This window comes from Lissotriton helveticus, chromosome 6, assembly GCF_964261635.1.
Source record: "Lissotriton helveticus chromosome 6, aLisHel1.1, whole genome shotgun sequence".
NCBI classification, from domain to species: domain Eukaryota; kingdom Metazoa; phylum Chordata; class Amphibia; order Caudata; family Salamandridae; genus Lissotriton; species Lissotriton helveticus.
Window position 1 is genome coordinate 2028222148 of NC_136067.1, and position 24915 is coordinate 2028247062.

A 24915-nucleotide genomic window follows, 5' to 3' on the forward strand; every position below is an offset into this window, starting at 1 on the left:
CGCAGGCATTTTTGCGAGGCGCACCTGCCCCGAAACGCCCGCGCCGGAACGCCCACATGTGGCGCATGGTTTTACAACGTGATGCATCTGCCTAGATGCGTCACGTTGTAAATGGGTCGCAGGGATGCGCCACGTTTTCGCCGCGTTGGGTGACGCAAAGGCGGCGTAAACATGACGCAAGTCCGACATAAACCTGCCCCTTAGTTTTTAAGAGCTGCAAAGAATCGTCCTCTCACAGACACCTGGAGCTGTGGTTTGTTCGGTAAGAGCCTTTCTAGTTTCCTTTCATCCCCTTCTAGCCTTTATTGTTCATCCATTTTATCTCTTTTTTTCACTTTCCTCTATGCTACCTTCCTTTTTAGGTTGTTGAATTCTTTCTCCATTGTTCTCCCTTCTAATTTTGTATTTCTTCATTTGCAATTTCTCTTGTCCTATCTATATTATTTCCTTCTCATTTAATCCCATGGCTTCCGAAGGTTCAGATACAAACTTTTGCAGTGCTGGCTTTATTATTTTACACCACTGTACAGCTCCATTTTGTTACCTTAGCCCACCAGTCTTCTAAATATTTTTGGGAAAGTGGACATTAAGGTTTCCAATTACAGCTTCAAGCCCTGTTATGGATGTTAAAACTAAAAAGTAGGACGCCATCCATTTCATCTTGTAAGCACATATCTGTGAACAGACCTGAGTCGAACTGGAGACTGTCGATCTTTTAAGACTAAAAAAGGGTTTAGCTGTTTTCCATCTAAAATCTCCTCAGCTTTAATGTAAGTCACGGGTAAAAATAAATTCACCAGATTTTTTTCAAAATATTAGGCAGTGCTTAATTTGAGCCGGTGGTTTCCGGTTTTCAGCACCCGCACTTAATTGTCAACACTGGCGCTCTTGAAAGTCTGCCACAAGGTTGCGCTGTCTGGTTTATTTAGAGATTAGTACAACAACAGTTAATTATTAATTACATATACATTAAAAATTACTATTGTCTGCACCCAAGCTATTCTTATAGCTTTGGGGGCCAGAAATAGTGCACAATGTCACACTTGTAGGAGTGTGATGGTTAATGGTTGTGTCATTGGCATCATGGCTGGGGCAATATGTGGTACAAGGTGCAGTGGCCTCGTGACGGGAGCCCTGGCACTCATTCTTTTTACAAATTAAGCACTGCTAAAATATTGGCATGTATGTAAGTGCTTCTTGCCCTTCTGCCTGCTGAGCTCATCGTATGATTCATCGGAGCGATACTAGAGAGGATAAAATACAGCCTTGGCTGCAGCCTGTGTATATTAATAATCTGGGGAATGGTGGGAAAAGCTGGCCTCGGATCCATCACACTTAATTTGGGACCCTCTACAGCTGGCGCTGAAGCTTCTACTGTATTTTGACAGCCATCGTTAAGGGCAGGCGCCTTTGAAACATCTACATTTGCACACATTCCTTTCTAAACAAAGCTTGCTTCCAACCTTAATAATTTGCACAAAGCACCTCCTTTGAACAAACAATTTTCACTGTTGACTTCATAACTGGGGCTTTGGCTCATTTCTAATCACTCCTAAAAGGCCTGGTAGGAGCACTGGTGCGCAGGAAGAATTTCTCAGGATCACACAGTGCAATCCAGTTAAAGTTGAGATTCAAATCCAGGTCTCTCTGTTCTGCAGTCAACACATAAATAGTATCCCACATTGCCTATTGCAGTGCTCTGGATCAGTATTAAATTATATATATTTTTTGTAATCATATGCCCATCATGCAACATTTTCTCTTTTATTTATTTTTATTCTTTTTACTTATCTTGTAAATTCTTGCAAAAAGACATTAAAATGTGCACAATGTACGTCAAAGGCAAGCCCTATATGTGTTGTTATTTTAATACAAACATATTTTTGCCATTTTGTATAGCACAAACGTGTCCCAGAGGCACCACAGTGCTTTACATGAGCACTAAATTAAGTTGGACAAGGACAATTTTGTTTATTTTTTTTGACACAGAGGGGCATATTTACAAGCCCCTGAGAGTTTAGGAATCTTAGGAGGTTAGGTGAGGCTGGAACCTGCACCTGATTTCCCACTTGCAAAGTCAGCAGCTCTGGCTGTTAGGCCACATCTCCTCCCTGTCATGCCTTCTGTGATCTAGTTTGCAAGCCATTTGTGCACAGTTCTACATGCTAATATTTGTGATGATAAATTGTGTTACACAGAAACTGTAAGTGTACCCTTTTAAAGCAGCAGGAGCATTATATGCAGTGAGACTGACAGAGAAGCTACTCAGGGGTGACAATGGCGCCGCCCACTGGAGGAACATCACATCCACATCTGTTTTCTTAACTCTTCGATGACAGATTCTTTTTGGATGCTTTGCCACTGAGACGGGATTTCTCCAATTCCTGAAAACTTAAGACCAAAATGTGTTTCTAGATTGGACCTGAAATGGGACACAAACCATCTCCAGTATAACAGTGATGAGGCATCTGGAGTGATGCTCCAGCACGCATACTCAGGCCCTGCTTCTCGATATCTCTTGTAAGGACATCTTCTCCCATTCTTTAGTGCAAATTCATAATCACTAGCTGCCAAAGACGCGCAGAAATGGATAATAAAGTTGCTAGTGTTGATCCAATTTCTACCCGTCAGACATCCAGGGCGATGGAACTGTACACTGTGGTCTCCAAAATGGCCTAGGAGTGTGTGTGTACAGACAGCAGTGCATAGGGGACACTTTACCCAGCATCCAGACAACTGATGAAAAAGCATTTCATGAGGTTTCTTTTCAAACTCCTCAAAGTCATCAGCCTTTTCAAATCCCTCCCTCAGGTCTTTAACAATAGCGTTGAAAGCCTTAGTCATGGCTTCTTGTAGAAAATGAACGTCTCTTACCTCAAGTGCGTCAAAAACACTGAGATCACGTCTCTGAAAGATGAGCAAACCTTTAATATGAGCGCAGAATTCATCTGACCAGGTGGACACTTTACTACATTTACCATTAACCTTTTCAGTGACATCGCTAATAATGTTAAGAACGCTCCTTTCAAAAGAATCAAGAGTTATGTTTAAGTTATTATTTACCATGTTCTTGTTTTCAACAAAACAATAACTGTAAACTTTGTTTTTTATAAAACGCTGAAACGCTTCTTTGGGCTGATTGATGTAGCTCATATAGTTCTCAAAGTTTTCTTCTTCTGCTAAAGACAGAAGGAGATGATATTCGAGTTTTGATCTGTTACCATTGAAGGCTGGACAGTTTGAGCGCATCTCCCCTGCTATGTCTATCGCAGTCTTGTTATACACTACTTTAAGGATCGCCGTTTTCAGTATTGTACATACGAAATCAACAAATATCACGATACGAATTGTTCCTTCACATGACAGTTTGAATGCGTGAAAGAAATGTTCCTTCTTGCTTTCAAAAAGGGTTTTCGGGTCATGTGCATTCTGAAATGATTCAGACAGCTTAACAAATCGTTTTGCTGCAAATTGGCACAAATACAAGGAGACATATACTTTGTAGTCAGCTTGGAATCTAAACTTTGAGCCATTAAATGCAGACTTCAATTTTTCTTCTATGATGTTCAGAATTTCTTCAAAGTAAGAAATACGATAATTCTCATGTTTCTGCTCTTTATCTTTGATGTATTCTGATACATCTTGTTTTAGGGACTCTGTCAATTGGGAAATTAGGTTTAACTGGGATTTGTCTAAACGTTCCGCCCAAAGCACATATTTTCTTGTCGCTGAAATGAGCTTTGAAAACTCCTGGGTCAAGTCGACCCATGTTGCAGACTCTTCGAATTTGTTAACTAGATCAGAGTGACTTTTAAACTGCTCTAGAAGGGTATTTTGCAATTCTACCTTAACATTCGGCTTCTCTGCAGGGGGGATTGAAGAAATCACCTTTTGAAGCCAAGTCTGCCAGATACTATCAAAAATATTTTTTAGCTCCTCTTCCCCCAGTTCCTTACCTTTAAAGCCCAAGGCTGTTTTTTTGCTTTCTTCAAGCAGTTGCTTTTCATAAACTTTATTCATTTGGCCTAATGTACTTTTATTGCTTTTAACTCTGATTTGCTCTTCTGCCATTTTGATTGTTCGTTCGATTAGATCATACTTAATATTTCTCAACCTGTTTTCAGTATTTGCTTTCCACTGAATTAACATCTTACTGTCTTTGTCTTCACTGAAGAACGTTTCCATGCTCTTCGTGATGGAATCGCATCTTTCCTGAACCCCCCTCTCTATGTAAGTTCTGTCTACTCTCTGGAGTTCATCGTTTCCTATAGTAATATTCAGCTTGTTTTGTAGATCGAGAAAAACCTTCCTCAACTTCCATGTCCATGAGCTACACATGTTTTTTAACTTGTAGTATGCTGCAATCTCCAAGGAATTCCTGAAACTGAAGACAACGTTTTCATCCAACAAAGCGTCCAATAGATCATTTATACACAATTTCAGATCTGACATAGCCTTCACATTAGTTATGCCAAGCTTGGATTCTAATTTAGGTAACCAATATTCTGGATTCAGCCCCACTTCCACAAGCGCCAATTCAAGTTCCTTCTTTCCATGGTCTTCTGGATTTGACTTCTGCGGTAGCTCATTCTCTTTAGACATTTCTGGAAGAAAAAAAGCTCAAATTAAGATTAAAAAAAAATTATTGGGAACTGTCACATAATTCGCTTACTACCACTGTTGTCAGGAGAGACAGGCAGAACAAGCATTGGCAAAGCCAAGTTAATTTTTCATTATTTAAAGTCAAATTTAATTTTGCTTATTATGAGTAATTTCACTTTCTTACAATTCAGTGAGCCTTCTCCATGGGCTTTAAATTCTTCTAACAGTATGTGTTTCATAGCTGCCATCTTTTCTTTTATTACCAGTGGTAAGGTTGCCGCTGCTGGTTTGGGTCTCACAGCCTAGAGTGGCGACCTTTCTTTACTTAAACATACTTTTAAAACATTCATATTTATGTATTTCAGACTGTTTCTAGGAGCGGCTGCATCATTTTAACATTTTAATATTTTTAATCTCCATTTACCTTGCGCTCGTTTTTTTCGAACACTCCTGGGGCACCTGTATCCCAACACAGCAGATTGGCTGGGTTCCACGGTCTAAGCCCTCTTCCGCCACAGCTGGTGCAGATTGCAAGGAGAGCGTTACAGAACTGGCACACCCTTCCTGTAACATCCGGCGCACCGCAGGCATTTCCGGGTGGGGCATGGTGTAGTATCCAGCCGCAACCACCTACTTAGGAAGATGCCTGAGTGGACGTGCCGAAGGCGCGCCTAAGGTAAGCCCGTCTGCACCTGGACAGGGCCCAGGGCCATAACCCCTGGCCGTTTCCTCCCAGATGGTGGGTCTGGCCACAAATACTCCAGAAATTAATTACTGGCCCTTTACCCGGTAGACAATAAGTCTATTTGCCCACTGTTAGATCTACAGAGTGAGCCCAGGCAATGTAATCATTGCAAGCTACCCCTTAGCTTTGCCAAGATCAGAAATAGGTCTGCTACAAGACCTCACAAACATTCCCAGGCAAGGGACATAAAGGTGTTCCAGGGCATGCTTATTAATGCAATCTTCCTGGCAAAACACAACATAAAATTTGCAGAGATGGTAGGCTCGCATAAGCTTGATCTAGCATTTGTGACCGAAACGTGGGCCGACAAAACCTCAAACTCAGATCTGAGACTGGCCATCCCTGCGGGCTACGCAATTCTCAGGGCAGATTGGGCTGACAAGAGGGGTGGGGGCCTAGCAATTATCTTTAAAGACCACCTGGTGGTTGCAGGTTCGGCAGCAGGCAGCACACCAAATTGTAAAGTTTTATCCTTCCAGATTACATTAAGAAAAACATATACGTTCAAGGGCCTTTTTCTATATAGGCCCCATGGGGCTAGAACCACATTTTTAGACTACATTAGTTCCTTCATTGAATCTAGCTGCATTACACCTGACTTCTCAGTATTGGGGGATTTTAATTACAACATAGAAAAACAGGATGACCGCGACACAGCCCTCTAGGTGGACACCATGGCCAGATTCTTGCTAAGACAGATTGTTGAACAGGTCACTCACAATGCAGGACACACCTTGAGCGGTATATTTATGTCAAACCCTCGTTTGAAAATTTCAGAAGTAATACCTGTTCCATGGTAAGACCACAATGCCATAATGCTCTCTGTGAGTATCAGTCAGCATTCCACAAGACCGTGCAGTCCATGTGTCACAGTTAAGAGGCGGAACTGGAGTAACATCGATGCCCCATCCTCACAAGAATCCCTCTCTACAACACAGCCCGACCACACCACAGATGCTAATAAGGCTGCCCACAGGTTCTCCACCTGAATCAAAAATGCAGTAGACCCGCTGGCCCCCATAAAGACTTTTTCCAATATGCGGGAGAAGCCCTCAGAACCCTGGTTCTCTGACAAACTAAGAAACCAGAAACAAATCTGTAGAAGGAAGGAGAGGCGGTAGAGACTGAATTATGACCCAACTGATAAAACACAATACATGCAATCTTTGTCCGACTACAAGAAGCTGAATCTTAAAGGAAAAAAGCAAATACTTTACAATAAGATTTCACAGGCAAAGAATACGTGTAAGGAGGTGTCTTCTACAGTGAAAAGCCTAGCTAAACTACCACAGCCTCCTAGGATGGAAAGTAGCGCAGAGTTCTGCAACTTATTGGCCCAATCCTTTAGGGACAAAACTGAGGCAGTGTACAAAGTACTTAGAGAATATGGCAACACCACTACGAGGAGGCCCCCAGCAGGCACAACACCCTCCCCACCTTACCTGCTGAACTCCTTCTCCCCACCACCCATACAACAGATCATCCAAGTGGTTAAGTCCTCCAAATCTGGGGCCCCAATAGATCCCTGCCCTCCGAAAATACTTATCCTGGTTTCTGAAACTGTCAGCGAGCAATTGAGGCTCATTTTCAAAGAGATCATTTCCTCAACCATCTTCCCCGATGCCTGGAAAATAGCGTCAATTCAGCCACTCCTGAAGAAACATGACCTCGACCCAGCTGACCCCAGCAACTATAGACCCATCTCGAGAATACCCTTCTCAGCAAAAGTGCTGGAGAAAATACTAAATGGGCAACTCACAACATTTATCTCCTCCTTGGAACTTCTGGACCCATCGCAATACAGGTGTCCGGGAGGGACATAGTACAGAGACAGCATTTTCCTCAGAACAGTTAACGCTCCCGTGTGGGGTGTCACAGGGCTCGGCTTTAAGCCCTACGCTGTTTAATCTATATGTTTCCCCTCAAGCTAAAATCATCAGGAAGTTGGGCTTCTCAGTGGTCTAATATGCTGATGATACCCAGCTAGTAGATACATTTCCAGCAACATTGAAGAGACAGCAGATCGTTTCAATCTCTGTATGAGGTCCATCAGAGGATGAGTCAGAGTAATGAGTCAGATCTGCCTAAAAATGAGTGGGAGAAAGACAGAGGTTCTCCTGTTTGGCACGGATAACCCATTTTGGACACCCAGATGGTGGCCATCCAGTTTTGGAGAGCTTCCAGTCCCTGTGCCTAAGGCAAAAAATCTAGGCTTTATCTTTGAGGATAAATTGATCTTCAATAACCAGATCAGCTCCCTCACTTCTTCAATCTTCTTCAGCCTAAAGATTATCAGGAACATTCACCCCTTCATTCCTCCAGGATCCTTAAAAATCCTGGTGACAGCACTAGCCTGGTCCAGACTGAACTACGGGAATGCGCTGTATGTAGGGATCCAAATGCAGCACCTTCAAAAGCTGCAGTGTCTTCAAAAAGAAGCGGTCAGACTGCTGTTGGATATCCCGAAATTTAAAAATTTCACCCAGCCTCGTATAAGTTGAAAACCTTCCACTGGCCCCCAGTGACCAAGAAGATTACATTCAAATCCCAATGCTTAGCGTTTAAGGCACTCCATGGGTCCGCCGGTCCTCACTATCTTAGGAACCGACTGAACTGGAACATACCTCCTAGAAATATAATGTCTGCTCACTGCAAACTTCTACAAACACTCAGGTTCAAGAGAGCTCACTGGGGTGGAAGAAGTCTCCTGGTCTGGACTGTTAAAACTTGGAACATGCTCCCAGCAGGATAAAAAAGCAGCCCAACAATTTTGGTCTTCAGAAAAGCACTAAAAACATGGCTCTTCGTCAACTAATCCTCTCACACCCAGTCTCAGTGCCAACCTTGCTGTATTTCAGGGCATTAGCGCCTAGACGCCTCCAAGCAGTGTGCGCTTTATAAATGCTCAAATCAATCAAATCAAATTTTTTAACTGAGAACGTTTTATGCCCCATTTTCCCTGTGTACACTCATACCCATGTTGGGCCTGGAGAGGGGGACTGGACAACCAGGCAGACATGAGACCTGCAGAACACAGAACTGAAATGGGATCTGGGCCCTGATCCTCTCTGCAACTTGAATGGAGGCACATATCTAGAGAACTAATAAGGGCAACTTTACCATTAACTAATTAATTTACCACACTTTTCAACCTGAACACTAAAATTGGAAGAACACAAAGTTGAACTTCAAGAGCTTACTTAATTTTATGATATGGAAACAGATGTATCAGAGGAAAAACTAACAGGCTCTGACAAATCTGGAGATACATATGAAGAACAAGAAGGGTTATCTAGATCCATTCAAATTAATTGTACATGAAGGTCAAAAAACACATATAACATAAACATACTTTAAGAAAGAGCTCAGCTTTATATAAATCCTCTTAAGGGATGTAAATAAAAAGCTACAATCAATTTCTCATAAAGTGGTGGCTGGGGTAGAGATGCTAGTGAATGCTGAAACAAATTTTGATGGAAGAAAGATAAAGATAGACATAGGGGCCAATTACCATGAGTGTCGGAAAGCCTCTGACCTCAGTTCAGAGACTTTGTGACACTCATTGTCAGTCTCAGTTCCGACTGGCTGATAACAATACAGCCCGTCGGAACTGAAACCAGCTGGTCATTCTGGCTCGCTTCCGACGGCTCTAGGGGGCCTGTCTGCCAGTTGGAGACCAGCCCGTAATCCAAAGGGAAGCCATTTAAGCCTTCTGGATTACAATGCATGGTTTCCAGCAGGGTTTCCATGCCGGATTTTTCAACACGGAAACCCTGTTGAAATGAGTGTTTGGGGGCTCTAGCAGGGCCCCCTTTCAATTGCGGCACACGGTTGGGGCCGAGGGGGCACATATGCCCCCTGTTAATCGCTGCATCCTATGGCAAGGACCTTCAGATGCCAGGCCCGGAGTGCAGGGATAACACAAAACTTCCATTTCCCTATGGGAGCATGTGTTATGGTTGGTTTACGGGAAATGTGGGAATGCGGCCGCACCATGTGTAGTCACATCATAGTCAGGTAGTCGGGACTGCCGACTGGAGGGTGATCGGTGCCATTTCTGCGACGGTGTCCCAACATCGTACTTGGCCCCTTAGCCTTGAGAAAATCGTATCTCATTGTAGAGGACCTGGAAAACTCATTCTGGAGGTCAAATCAACATTTCCAAAGTATCCAAAATGAGAGAGAAGATACCACTACTGTGGAAGATACTTTCACAAAACTAATTATGGAATGATTGCTGATATATCCTAAATCTGCTCAATATGATTTTACAATTGCATTAGTACATAGGACACACTCCCAGGAATACAACAAGAGAATGGACTACTTAGAAGCATCGTGGTCAGAATAAAAGAAAATATTATATAGAAAAACAAAAGGACTAGGATGCTGAAAGCAAAAACTGAATGACAGAATGACATTGCTGAGGAAATCCAACGTGCAATATTTGGCTTGGTAACAGAACGCCCCTTGCGCATGCATCCGTAACCAACGAACAGTTGATCAGACATACGAAAGGGCGCTGTCCTGTCGATGTAGAATTTAAGGCATCTCTTAACGTCTAATAAATGCAAACGTTGCTCCTCCGGAGATTGGGAATTAACGAAAAAAGACTTTAAGAACACTGGTTCATTGAGGTGAAAATCAGTTGGCACCTTAGGCATGAATGCCGGGTTGGTGTGAAGCACAACACAGTCCGATTTGAATTGAAGGAAAGGAGGCTGAATGTTAAAGGCATGGATATCACTCACGCGACGAGAGGAGGTCAAGGCGAGAAGAATGGCAACCTTCCAGGTCAAAATTTTCAAATCCACTTTGTGGATGGGCTCAAAAGGCGCCTTCATCAATTGCGCCAAATCAACATTGAGATGCCAGGTAAAAGGAGGACGCAGAATGGGCGGAAACATCCTGAACAGACCCTTAAAGAACTGCCAAATGACGCTAGGAAGACCTTTAAAGTGGAGTGGGAAAGTCCTGATTGAGCCAACTGCAGAAAGAACGGCAGAAGCTGAGCAGGAGAAGAGTGCACGGGATGGATGTTGGCAGATGCACACCAGTGACAGAACCTTTTCCACTTTAGCTTGTAAGTCTTTACTGTGGACGGGGCTCTCGCATTGACAAGAACGTCTCTACATGCTGGTGAAATGTTGAAGTGGGCAAATTCAAGGTGCTCAGGGTCCAGGCCGATAATTTGAGAGAGAAGGGGTCCGGATGGCAGATCTGACCCTTATCCATTGTGAGGAGATCCGCTCGAGGACGTAGGAGGATGGGTTTGCACTGTGAGAAAAGCAGCAGTTCCGAGAACCACGCTTGAAGAGGCCATCTCGGAGCGATCAGGAGAATGTGGCATGGCTGTCTCCGCATTTTTCACAACACTCGAGGAACCAGCGGGATCGGCGGAAAAGCGTAGGTGAATAGATTGCACTAGTCCATCAAAAGGGCATTGCCGCACGACCCTTGATGGGGAAGCCAGCTTGCATAAGACGGGCATTTCCGTTTCACAGGGCTCGCAAAAAAATCCATGTCTGGGCGACCCCACAGCTGAAATATGAAGTGCAGAGTCGGCTGATGCAACTCCCACTCGTGGGTCGAGGACGCGGACTTGCTGCGGGAATCCGCTAGGATGTTGGAGATGCCTGGTAGGTCAACCGCTGTCAGGGTAATTTGGTGACAGAGTGCCCAGTCCCACATGCTCTCTGCCAGATGAGAGAGGAGCGGTGACTTGCTGCCGCCCTGTTTGTTTAAATAATGCATACTGGGGGTATTGTCGGTTTGAATGAGCACTGATTCTCCCTGAAGCAGAAGACGGAAAGACTTGAGCGCAAGGAAAACAACCATTAGTTCCAGTCTGTTGATGTGCCAGGAACGTTAAGACAGGGTCCACTTGCCCTTTATGGATAGCCCCTGAAGATGTGCACCCCAACCTTCCAGGGAGACATCCGTGGTAAGGACAAGCTCTGGAGCGATGGTTAGGAAAGAAGTACCGGCAGCGATGTTTGACAGTTAAGCCCACCAGTGGAGAGTTGACCTCAGCCGAGCGGTCACCAGGACCAGATTGTTGAAAGAGCCGGTGACCAAATGCCACTGTTTGTCCAGCTCCTCCTGAATTGGGCGACTCTTGAGCCTTCAATTTGGGATCGGGGAGATGCAGGAGGACGCCATCCCGAGAAAAGACTTCAATGCATAAACTGAAACGGACCCTTTTAAATGGATGAGAGCCACTAGGCGTAGAATCCGCAGCTGACGTTCGTGAGACACGAATGCCTTCGCCAGTATTCAGAGTGGCGCCTAGAAGGTCCTGCAGGGAGCTGGATCGACCTGAGACTTCTCGCTGTTGATGGACAGACCGAGGGAGTGGAATAGAGTCTGACAGAATCGAGTGTCCAGAGAAGGCTGATGACGAGATTGGGACTTGATGAGACAGTCGTCTAGGTAGGCAAAGATTTGAACACCCTTCAAACGTAGATATGCCACCACCGGGGCCAGGACTTTCGTGAAGACGTGAGGGGCGGAGCTAAGGCCGAAAGGCAGAACCTTGAATTGAAAATCTCTGCGCCCTGCCCGGAAGCGCAAGTACTTCCGGTGCCTTGGAAGTATCGGCATGTGGAAATAGGCGTCATGGAGATCGATGGTGATCAGGAAGTCGCCCTTCGAGAGAAGGCAGAGAATCTCCGCGAGCGTGAGCATGCGGAAGGATTGGCGCTTCAGGTACTTCAGGTACTTGTTTAGAGCCCTTAAGTCGAGGATCAGACGCCGTTCGCCGGACTTCTTGAGGACTAGGAAAAAACGGGAATAGAATCCCATCCCCTTCTGAGACTTGGGAACCACTTCGATGGCACCTTTCTGAATCATGAGTCGAATTTGTTGAAAGAGCTCCTGAGGTGAGCCGGAGGTGGACCCGTTGGAGGAGTGTTTGGAGGGAACTTGACAAACTCCAAAGCATGGCCTTTTGATACAATGTCCAGCACCCAACAGTCCGAAGTGATTGAAGACCAATTGGAAAAGAAAAGGGAGATTCGACCTCCAACTTTGAGCAGGGAAGGCAAGTCATTGCTTCTTAGAAGCAGAGCCTCTGTAGGAAGACTTTCCTCTGTACGACTTGGTGGACTGTTGCCGATAGGACTGCTGTGACTGGGAGGAATATCTCTGATTTCCTTGACTGTAGGAGCGGTACTGGTTGGATCCGCTGCGAAAAGAAGAGGAGGTGCCGTGTCCGCGCGCACCACGGAAAAGGCTGCTTGCGAAACTGCAAAGTGCTTAGGGCACGAGCCGTCTCGGTGTCCTTTTTGATGGTTTGAAGTACGTCATCCACATGCTGGCCAAAGAGCGATTCGCAGTCATAGGGCATGTCGAGGATTTTCGCCTGAACCTTCCTGGCAAAAAGAGGTGGAACGAAGCCAGCCCCGACGACGTATAATAGCTGCACCCGCAAGCTGACGAAAACCAGTGCACGCAATGTCCACAGAGCCGTCGATAATCTCTGATGACGCTCTCTCACCCTCCTGGAGGGCTCAGGAATGAGGTAGATAAAAGAAGACATATCCAACCACATTTGGCGGTCATAGCGACCCAAAATGGCCAGAGAATTCGCAGCCCTCACGGTGGTAGAATCCATAGTGGAAAATGTTCACTCAATGGCATCAAGACTACGTCCCTCATGGTCAGGAGGTGCAGAAATAGGAGAAGATGGATTCCTGGAACGGCGCTGTGCGGCCTGGGTGATCACGGTATCGGGTTTAGGCTGCGCTACCAGGCAAGCTGGAGAACCCTTGGGCGCCCTATATTTCCTCTCCAAACGAAGCATGCAATAGAATTTGGCGTCTGCATCAGTTTGACACCCTCATTCCAGATAAAGTCAATTATGGGCACTGCACGGACCTGTTTAAGAGGTTGACTCTTGAAATACTAAAGAAAACAGTCCTCATCCTTCAGAACCATAGGGAGTTTAAAGTGCAGCGCCGCTCGTTCCATAAGTTGGTGAAAACCAGCTATATCAACAGGAGGGGAATTCCCTGAACCCGAAGGAGGCGGCAACGGTGTATGAATCTGATAATCGTCCCAATCCGCCATGGTCCCATCATCATCATCAACTTCGCCGTCTTCCCGATCTGGGCGAACGTCATAATCCTCATAAACAGTTGCATGAACCTGAATAGATGTTGCAGATGGCGCAAATAGCTCCGTCAGTGCAGTAGAGGAAGGAGCCGCTGTAGTTGCAGGCACCCTAGGCTGAGGAGATCCATGGTGAGATGATTGAAATCGTCTTTTATAATCCTCCAACATGTATTGGAGATTAGAAATGAGGGACAGCAGTATTTGTGCTGTGGGAACCTGAGTAGAAGGTTCCTCCTTATGGAAGTAATGATCTTCCTGATCATCCTCATAGTCCTGACATTTGATGACCTGCTCCGAAGGGCTTCGAGCTGCCCGAAATCTATCATCTTCCTCCTCATCAGAACAAGTGTCATGCTCCGAACCTGTGGCAAAAAGAGGTGATGGAGGCTGAGAGTGACGTGGAATTGTAAACTGATCCAAAGACACATGTCGATGTTGGAGCAGAGGGTCAACAGCAGGAGTCCCAGAACCGGATGATGAAATTGGCACTAGAGGCAATGATGCAAAGGTAGACGTAGACGACAGTAACTCAGTCGATGGGACAACCACCATCGACGAAGCTGCCGTTGACAAAGCCGTCGTCAACGGAGCTGTCGCCGACGAAACAGTCGTCGACCGAGCACCCGCCGCCGACGAGGCTCTCTTCACAGAAGGCGGCGACGAAGATTTTGATGTCAACGAGACTCCCTTTTTAGACGTCGATGAGGAGATCAGAATCGTCGACAAGACAGATTTGAAGCTCACACACACCATCATCGATACTGACGACGTCGACGCAGCCGCTGTCGACGACCCGTTGGCACAAGTCGTCATCACTGTCGTCGTCAGAGAGCTAGAGACGGCAGATCTCGTCGTCGGACAGACCGTTGACGCTTCCGTCGACGATTTAGCACGTTTTTTAGTGGAAACATGCGTAGAAGGAGCCGTGGATGCCTTAGAGTCAGATCTCGAGGGCATAGGCGTAGCAGGAAGAGGTGGAGACAAGCAGGAGGCGTCTGGAGTTGAAGCTTCCTCTTCTTTGCGAATGGAGATGGCAAGTCCTGCACACACCTGACGCAAGGCTTTCTGCATCAGAAAGAGGTGAATCCTTATCTTTCAACCTCTGCAAACACAGGAGGGGACGCCCTTCCCTGTCCTTAAGGGTCTTGGTTGAGAAAGTCCTGCACATTTTACATTAGCCTACCTCATGCTCTGGATAGAGGCAGTAAATACACTTCTTGTGAGGGTCCTCTGAGAAGAGAAGCACATGGTCGAAACAACGACTTCTTACTTGAAGATATCCCAAAAAACTGTAGAAATCCACAAAGAAGTTGAAAACTGAGCAGAGCTCAGGGAGACTCACTTCACACAACGTGCAGCAGAAAACCAGAGGGCCTGAGCCTCTGAGGAGAAGGTTCTAGAGGGGTGCTTGCGCCAGATTGGCTGTAGTTTGGACTAGCATAATGACATGGATATGCTATGAAAGTGCTTTTTCCTTTTAATGTATTCCTATGTGTTAATGCTAACCTTGGTACTTATGAGTATTAATGGTTTTAGAATGTATGTAATTATGTTTTTATATACATATATGATTAGTTTTATTGCTATTTTATTTACCGTGGGGCTCCCACTTCGACGACGGGGACTATTCAAGCATGTGAATCTATGATAAGACAGGCCAATACTGGAGAAAAATTAGCTATTAGTTTAAGGGTTGCTTTGGTACATACAAGAGACAGACATCAGTCAGTAAAACCAGACTTAACATCATCTCTATGGAACCTACCGAAGGCACCCGGTCACTATCCTTGTCGGCACCGCAGCGTATGTGACATAAATCAGATTTTTTTTAAAAGTCAGATAGTACGAAAACCTGCAAATTCTAATTCAGCAAACATGATTTATATGATCACATGTCCTCATGGTCTACATTACATAGGGATTACATGTAGGAAGATCAAGATCCAAATTGGAGATCGCAGGAGTAACATTAGGTATAAAAAAAAAAACACTACGAAAATAGCCAACCATTATATCATTAAAGACAATGCTCCAGCAGACCTAAACTAGGTCATAATAGAACAACTGGATGACAATATAAGAAACGCAGAAAGAACCCAATTTGAAAGTGAACAACATTGGATTTATCGTCTCTGTACTCATATTCTAGCAATTAATGACAACATACCCTGGACAGCTTTCAATAATAGATGAGATGCTGAGGATTAAGAATATTTCAAAGGCAATTTGTTAGGTCCAGCAGTTTATGCTACCAAGAAACAAAACCTGGGTAGTCTTAGAGTCGGAAATGTTATGACAATAGATCCTTTCTAGGATTTACCAAGTCATGTATAGGATAAATATCATGATTAATATGGCTACATATAAATAGATGGGAATAGGTACTACACACACTTGCACACAAAAGATCAGTGTTGACATTCATAGCAGTCCCCTCGTTAGCGGCGGCCGCCCGTGCCAGCTGCAGAAGTCTGAAAAAGAGTTTTGAGAACAGCCTGTCCTACAGCTGCCTGCTGTTTGGAGTGCACATCTACACAGTAATGTTTGGTAAATGTATGTGGTGTAGCCCACGTGGCTTCTCTACAAATGTCTTCCAAAGGAATGTTACCTAGGAATGCCATGGAGGCCCCCAACTTGCGTGTGGAGTGCGCCCTGGGGGGGACCGTTAAAGTGCGTTTAGCCTTCTGATAACAAATCTGAATACATTTAACGATCCACCTGGCTATTCCGGCTTTGGAAATAGGGTTGCCTTTGTGCGGTGCTGAGAAGGCAACGAAAAGTTGCTGTGTCTTTGAGGAAAATTGAATTTTGCCTTGTCATGTGTCCCTACGTGTTCCCCCATCGTATATTATATGTGCATGATCGATATGCATATTTACCCCCTTGCCCGAATAAAGACGCAATTATAGTTGTGTCCAACGTTAATATGCTAGTTTCCAGTCCTCGTGAAAGCAACGAGTATTAGGCCTATGTTGCCAACGTTTTACATTATGCACGTTAATTCATCGAATTGTCCCCGTTTCTAGGCCTCAAAGGGCCTGAACACCAGATTCAAGCTCCAGTCTCCTGAAACCACTCCGAGGAGCGATGCAGCCCCTCCCGCATCCCTGACCCTTCACTTACTTTCTGCCAAGCAGCGCGGTGCCCGGCCTGGCCTGCCTGCCTGTCTGCCAAGAATATGTTATGCCTCTAGTTATCAGTTCAGCTCCCCGGCTTCACATTCCTAAGCTAACGAACCGCATAAACATCTTCAGCTATAGTCTAGTCTTTCTGTCTCCATGCAAGAGAATTACTGAATTAATATCCATAGAAGATTCCTAGCACACGCAATACAGTAAGAAATATATGCATGCACCAGCCTTAGTGTCAAGTAGCCTCTGCCCTGATGACATTTAGATTCTAGCAACATGTTCTCCAAACACGAGATACCAGATATGCTATAGGTACATGTCGTCCTGACATCCCAGACTTTAGTCTCCTCTTCTAGTGCAGAAGTCAGAGCCCCCAGCTCTCCCTAGTTACACGTCATGGCCCGTTTGCGCGCACCAGTAGGTTAAAGGTTCCAGCTGCCCAGGTAGCCCCCTCCATGTATCCACCCATTTATGACATTTCTGTGACGTTTTCATCACATGCCTCCGTGCACGCCCCGTACACGCCTTCTTTGCACGCCCATATGTTCTTATCTTACGTTTGTCACTTGTTACGCCTACTGTATGTAATGCAATTGTACTATTTTACTATATATACTATGTAATGTTGATGAGACGTTGCAGCTGCCATTCCATTCTGTTACAGGCTGTTCCGATCCTGTCCCTTCCCTTGTGTCAAATTAAAGCCTGTTCGACTCAGATACCACGGATCCTGCCTCTTATTTATTGAGCTATCTGTTTTAGTTAATGTATAGAAAAATAGTACCGGTAATTAATTATTTATTTACCACAAAAATTGCGCCCGAATAGGGACGAGCCCCTTCCCCACGCGCCGGAGATGTAACGCAGGCCCCCTGACCCTTCTACAGCCGTGACGGAACCTCTACCGTGCACGTGCAGATATTTCTGCTTCAAGTCTCCCTCAGGCCCACGGAGGAGACGGAGACTGCGGTCCGGCATCTAGGCGAGGCGGTGAGGAAGGCGGGTCGTTCCGACCAGAGCCCAAGCCGAGAGAGCAAGGTCCGAGGTATCCGGAGGCCCACCTGTAACCGAAGCCCGAAGCACATGCGTAGTGCGTAGCAGTAACCAGACGTCGTAGCAGTCCAGTCCAGTCCGAGGCCTTCAAGTTTTGCTTCCCGGTGAGTACCGTTGCTGGGGGTATCTAGACGGGTGTTCATTAATTTGTGCCCGGTCCGATGGGTTTGGGTACGCAGATCCAGTCCGACGTGTCCATCTAGGTGGATACGGTATGACGTGTCTCTTTATGAGACCGGTATGTTCTGTACTGTTTTAGCAGTGCATCCAGTAATTCTAGTCAGTCCGTTCTCGAGAAATTCAAGTATCATGTTTTTAATGTATCAGGTAGTATCTGTTCGAACTGTTATTAATGTGTTCTTGATGTCGTGGTATGAATGATTGTTTTGTTACTCATTACTGTGTTCATTGTTTATTGTGTATTGTGTTCAAGTTCAAGTACGGTTCAAATATGCCACTGTTCTCTAAGTTACGTCAGATAAAAACCAGAAAAGGTTTACTCGAAGAATCAGTTCCTGTCCCTCCTAGGGACAGTCCTGGACATTTCATGTATCACAAGCATGGCTTAGATGCCATACTGTATCTAGATTTATGGGTGGATTACACCAAACATCTTGAAGAGAAATATAGATGGCCTGTATCAGGTACATGGGATGCCGAGTGCATCATGCGAGTAGAAGAAGCATTATGGAAAAAGAAAGCCAGACAGTCTCAGAAAGATGCCATAGAGTTATGGCGTAAAGAATCCCATAAAAGAACCGAGAAAGAATTCAGAATGTAAAAACAGTTTCAATCGGGTCGGGGACAATCGATATTTGCCCGGCGGTATTGCCTCTGTGACCCTCTAGTCATTTAAATCAATGAAGAGGCAGGCGCTGGAGACTGGAAAGCAGGAAACAAGGTTTTTTATTCTCTCCGGAGGAGAACACAACGAAACGGACAGAAGGTATCGTTCTGAGGTGCTCTAACTTACGTTTGAGGCCTGGCCCCTTATATACAGTGTTTTGTGGTTTTTATTGCAGTTTACATATATGTGACAAAGCTTTGATATACGGAAAGACATATCCGGAATCCCCCTTTGGGGCCCGTTCCCACACACATTTACAGTTGAAATCCCCACCCTAATCACAACAGGTGATGAGCATCGCGCAGCTGGATAATCCGCCGAGTCACGGAATGTGGGGAGTGTGATTGGGTCTCATGGGGTGGGGGCTTTGATCAACCCGGGGATTTCTTTGATGGGGGAAGCTTTCTATTGTACAGGGAGGGGCAAGGGTGGTATCGGCAGAGCTGGGTGTCGGCTTGGGAACGGGGAGGACAAAACGGGCACACGGGAAAAAAGGGGGTTTGCATCTAAGGGCCGGAGATCATGAAAGGAAAGCAGGGAGGTGTCGCGCTGGGAACAGGATGAGGGCCGGGGGCAGAGCAGCGCCGAAGAGGGGTTTATGACTCAAGGCAGGTGCAAGCAGGGGGTGGTCAGCGTGCAGGCTTAGCGAAGGCAAAGGGCTATGTCAGGGGCCAGCGGCATGCAAAAGGGTTTGTTCTGATCGGGGCATCTTAAAATGGCGGGCGCGCACGACAAAAGTGTGGCATCAGGGGAAGAGGCAAGATGGCGCAGATAATGTTCACCAAAACGCACTAATTTTCCACAGTCCCTCCTTTAACATATTCAAGACATCTTGTTGGTTCATTTTCTACTCGGGTCTATTGTGGTGAGCATGAGAGAGAGAACGGTAGGAAACCCAAGATAAAGAGTTGTAAACAATACACTTTGAGGTTTCTAGTTTTTAGGAGGTGCACCTATTTGATGAACTTTGATAAATTTGTTCAGCAGGAAAGTCATAGGAATGAAATACAAAAAACGGCGAGCAGCAAGTACATATCATAACGTAAACTGGCAGGTTAATACATATTTCGGATTCGGATTGGAGCAGGATCAATACAATGGTGGCTGGGAGAGAAATGAGGCGTAGAAAAAAACGGTGGTTGAGGAGGTCAAACGTTCGAAGTTTACGAGTTCTCATTGTTCTTTGTGGTCTTTCGTTGGCGCTGTTGAGCACCGGCGGTGGAGCTACGAGTCCAGCTCTGGTCTAAGTTCTGCGTTGCAGGGCACGACCCTTTCCTCGCGTTTCTGGTCGGAAAAGGTCCTTTTCGCCCCGTGTCCTTTGAGGTGATTGTCAGAAAGTTCCGATGGAAGAAGAGCGTTCAAAACAGTCTATAGGGTAGGTCAGAGGAAAAAGAGGGGGATGGAGCAAGGCCAAATTAGGAACAAACTAGGGGAACGAGAGACTTCAAATAGGTGGGCGTGTGACGGAATTCAGAGAGCGGGGACTTGTCGACAGGCACTGGACGTCGAGCAGGGGCATCAGGTCGACCCTTTCTTTTCATGCTGTCGAAAACAGTGCCTCGTCCTGCAGCTCTTTTCAGTCGTGGTCTCGCCTTGGCCAATGTCGTAGGTGCCCCTTAGTCTGCAGTCGGGCCTCGTGCTCCCACATCCGGTCCTTCTCTCCTCCAACAGCAGTACCCTTAAACAAGTTTGAAAAGACAGTCTTTTAGAAAATTTTCGGATGAAGATAATCAAAAAGTCTATTTCTCTCCCAGCTCCAGGCAAAGAATGAAAATGTCCGTCATTTTTAACGTTCACAACTGGCATATGAATGACCGGTGGCGGACCTGCTGGATTTACTATGACTTTCCTTCATAATCATTTATTACAGGCATGACAGTTCATCTGATGGTAACCCACCTTCGGGAGATAAATCTGGCAAAGATATGCCGTTCTCTAGAGTTTCACATTTACAAAAGGGTACAGTGAGTCGTCAACATGGTACTACACAGGTATTTCGCTGAGAGACGAACATGGCTAAACATTTCCTTTCTATCGGTGCATCCTGTTTTTCAGCTACTGCGAGGTTCATTTTGACGATTTCTCTACCTTGGTCTAGTCTGTTAACCTTGTAAAACATCATTCTGGGTCCTACGTAACCTTTTACAGCCCGGTTACTTAACTAGGAAGGACAGGGGATTTATGGGAAACAACCAGGGACATAGACAGGGGAGGCAACGGGGGTGATCGTTTTCCTGGTTTGGGTATTGCGACGATTCGGGGAGGGGAGGGTCGCGTATTCTGAGGTCCTTGTTTTATACTATAGGAGCCGTTGACATGTAGTTCCCTTATTTCGGGCCAGATTAGGGAACCTCTGTCGTCTTACCTGTCCTTTCCCTTACGGCCCAACCTGGGTTCATTGACTTCTAGCGGAAAAGGAGAGGTAATGACGCGGCCTCAGGGTGATTGCATTAAAGACAAATGTTTGTGCAAATACTGACGGTATTTGAAGCCAATTAGGTGGTGTGCTAGGGGTGGCAATCTGCCAATTTCGGGGCTAACCACTCGGAAGAGTGGTAGTGAAAAAATAGAGAGAGAGTGAGAGAGAGAGAGAGAGAGAGAGAGAAAGAGAGAGAAAGAGAGTGCAACGGCAGGCTAAATAGTACACGTGCAACGGAGAGGGCGGCAGTGCGTTCGAGAAAGGCTATTTAGTGCATTACACAGTAAAGGGTATTCACGAGTCCACGTTAGCTTGTAATCATGCAGTTTGAGCATTAGACAGGGTAGAGGGGACGTGCTTTGGGAAAAGGAAAGAAGAAAAAGGAGGTACCATTTTGTCGCACTTTCTCGCATTCTCGGTCCTTTGACCAGTTGGGTCAACGCCTCAGCCACACACACACACACATTCCCTCACAGTTTCGCATCGTACGTAACGTGGGTTCATTCGTCCGGTCTGGTTTAAGGGTGATCACTTTTTATCAGGTTGTGCTAATTTTTCGGGTTTGTTCGATACGTGAGTAGTTTGCAGGCGTGCTTAGACACCACCCTGCGGCGCTAGTCTGTTTCGTGCACTTAGACATGGCAAGGTCTCAGATCTTCGCCACACCTTGGCTGTAATCTCTGATGTAACCTGCAGAGGGAGGAAAAAAGGGGGGGGGGGGTGGGGGAGACAGCATTCGCGCGCATACAAATACATGGATTCATAAGTCCTTTACTTACCTCTAACTCGTCTTTCCTCCTTGGGGCAGGGTCCCCGGGGATATGGTTTTCGGAGTCGAGGGGGGGTAGTGTGTTCATGTAGGGCGTGTGCGGGGAAACATAAAAAGGAAACCAGAGGTGCCTAGTGCGAGGTATCTAGTCAAAGGATATATCTCACTATCGGGATCCTTAAACCTCTTTCAACGCCGTGGCGTTCTAAAGTTCTTCGGTTCTTGGGCCCCTGCTACTTTGGAACGTTGTACTTTACAATATTTACATTATTTCATTTCACCCTCCTTTTACATTCCCTCATTTACACCATTCGTTTTACCCATCCTTGGAAGTCACGGTCTTCCTCTACGCAAGAGTTCATGAGTCAGTCGCGTACTTTTAAGACGGAGTGTCGTGTTGTCGATCCGATCCGTCCTCCAGGGCTGGGCAACCATCTTCCTTTAACCTTAAAGAGAGAGCAGAGTAGGGTGCACAGAAAAAGAACTTTCCTACCCATCCCATATTGTTTTAAAATAAAGCATGCAATACCCGTCCATAGTTTCAAAGACTTTATTTTGCAAATTCATTTCAGCATATGGATTAGGAGGGTGTGGTCATATTTGGTCGGTCGTGGCAATGGCTAAAGTGCGTACAGCGGGGGTGTCGTTTGCAACAGTAAAAACATCGGAAAGTTTCATTCATTCATTTGTGAGAGACTAAAACGTCTATTAATTGGCTGGGGGTTCGGGGGCATATATTTTCATAATTTAGAAACATAAGCATAACAGTTGTAATCAGATTTCCTATATACATACCGTACGCATGTATCGTAAATGAGGTTTACATCAGTTATAAAAATATAATACATTGTATATTCGTAATCAACGTTTGTAACGGGGATCTTTTCATACTGTTCGTCGAGTGAGCTCTCCTTGTCTTTTCTAGCCAAGTGTACAAAGGATCACAAAAATCTCAGAACATCAAGTTTATATTAGTGCGAAGGAACACCACGAGGTGTTCGTAAGTTCCGATTGATACCAGCGCCATTTTGGGCGGGGCCGGCACAGTCCGGAAGCAGCATCAGGGGGAAATGTTTCCATTACTGGCAGTTTGGACCAGAGTCCTTTTCGGCAGTTCTAGAATTCACGCTAACAGAAGGTGTGGCAATGTCATGTTTGTTTCGTTGGCGATCGAAGCAGCCGTCCCTTACCGGAAACCTGCAAAGGCCGAAGGCTCCGCCGGGGACCTTTGTATGATCTTCAAGGCTGCGGAGATGCTGCCGGAGATGGGGGCTCGTGATCCATGGGACAAATGTTTGAGTTGTATGGCTGGCCGAAGTTACTCTAGTGGCCGGGGCCCGCCTTCCAGCGGATCCAGACGCCATTTTGAGGCCCTACAGGGGCCACCCTCGTCGAGTTTGCAAGAATGGAAGAGACCCTTCGGAGTGAAAGGAAGAGGTCCCTGTTTTGTGAGAGCGGGACGTTCAGCCGGGGTGCAGCTGTGATGCCCCCACCTGGGGGGGCGAGGGAGACTCGTTCACATCGTCTCCTTCTCCCGGTGCACTCCATGCCGCTCCTTTTCATCGCCCTGCATGAAGGCCTCTCCACATCCGGTGTTCCCTAAGTGTCACCATTGTACGTTCGGTGCTGCGCAAATACTGGGGTGCCACCATTGTGTGTTCGGTGCTGCGCAAGTACTGGGGTGCCACCATGGTGTGTCCGGTGCTGTGGAAGTATGCGCACCATCGCCTGACTGGGGGTGTTCGGCGTCGGACTGGGGGCTGGGAAACCTCCTACCGGTGGAGGTGGGAGAGGCTCGTCCGCGTCGCCTCTCCCTCCCAGCCCAACTTGGACAAATTGTTGAGGAGGTACGTGCAGGACATCCCGCCGTCCAGGACTGCTGCGGCTGTGACAGAAGAGAAAAGGAAGAGATGCCTCGCTCTCCTCTTGACATGTGGCGGGACTACCTTAGTCTCTCCAGGCCCGTTGCGGCCGGCCAAGGAGACATGTGGCGGGACTACCTGCAAATGCCCAGGCTGCGGGTTCCTGCCTCTCCTCCGGCTCCCCCATACGTTAAGATTTCCTGACCAAGAGTTGGCGGCGGGGCTCGCCTTATATGGGATGCCGTTGGTTGGGCGTAGCCGTAACCCTGCCCTATTTTGGAAGGTTCCAGAATGGGGGGGGGGGCGAATGTTCTGTTTGACTTTCATTTTCTACAGTTTATCGTTATTATTCCTTGTTTGTTGTGTTAAATTAAAAGTTCAAGTTTATTAATGTTCTACGGATTTTGTTTTATCATTTCTTTCTTTCCAGGTTGCTTTTATGCTAAGTTTCTGCTAACAGGGGTCGAGTAACACGGAAACACGTGTAGAGGGGTGACGCAGATTTGTACATTTACATACACACGAACTCAGACGGGGGGCAGTACAAGTACGACATACAAAGACCCAAGACAAATATAAAAACAGTTATCGGTCATAATTATCTCTTTCCGTCTGTAAGTTTTTAAACGAGGCTGGGTTCCCGTCTTGACATTGCCCGACCTAGGAGAACTTGATCATGCCGCTGAGATTTTCCTGGCGAAATCTGTGCCATCGGGCATAATCAAACGTGGTGGTTCTGTCTGGCCTGTCTATGTAAGTCGGGTTCTTCTCTGTCTCGCGCCTTTTCTCGTACTGTCGGTCTGTCGTTCCTGTCGGTCCTCTGCTCCTACTCACGCTCAGTAGAGTCGGGCATTGGGCTTTCCAGTGTCCGACATACCTACAAAAAGCGCATTGGTCTGACCCTAAGTCTGGTCGTCCTTGGTATAGTGTCGGGGGGTAAGTTGTGGGTAGCGGTGTCCTGGGGTTGTCCTGTCGGTATATTTCCCTACTTGGTTTATCCTCGTCTTTTCTCTGTCGTTTCGTAGCCTCTCTGCGCCACATACCGAGACTGTCGAGCATAATTGGCGTCGTCTTATTATTTCGAAGGGCTATTTCTAACGTTTCTATTTTATCAAGGTCAAAGGATCCTGCCAGTGGCCACTGTTTGTCTTGGCTATCTTCGGTATACCTGTGCCATAATTTATTATAAGCTATGGTTACTAACCCATAGTTTATGAACATGTCCTTATTAGGGGTGCCTTCTAGTGGAGCCATATGGTCCACCTCTAACACCCGGTCCGGGCTAAACAGGCTATTTATCAATGGGGAGAAGACAGACATGACGGCTCGTAACGAGGGACTAAAAAGTCAGCACTGCCTATCTTATCACTAG

The 24915-nt window shown here is 46.1% G+C and overlaps 1 protein-coding gene across 3 annotated transcripts in view; it reads right to left on the reverse strand.

The window, feature by feature from the left end:
- Positions 1–413: 413 nt before the first annotated feature.
- The window catches only part of LOC144763948 (interferon-induced very large GTPase 1-like), a 317067-nt gene continuing 292565 nt past the window's right edge, over positions 414–24915 (reverse strand). For all 3 annotated transcript variants that reach the window (XM_078649999.1, XM_078650000.1, XM_078649998.1), the window contains one exon: positions 414–4604. In XM_078649999.1, the coding sequence (XP_078506125.1) occupies positions 2302–4604 (2303 nt within the window). In that variant the 3' untranslated portion in view covers positions 414–2301. The remainder of the gene's footprint in view (positions 4605–24915) is intronic.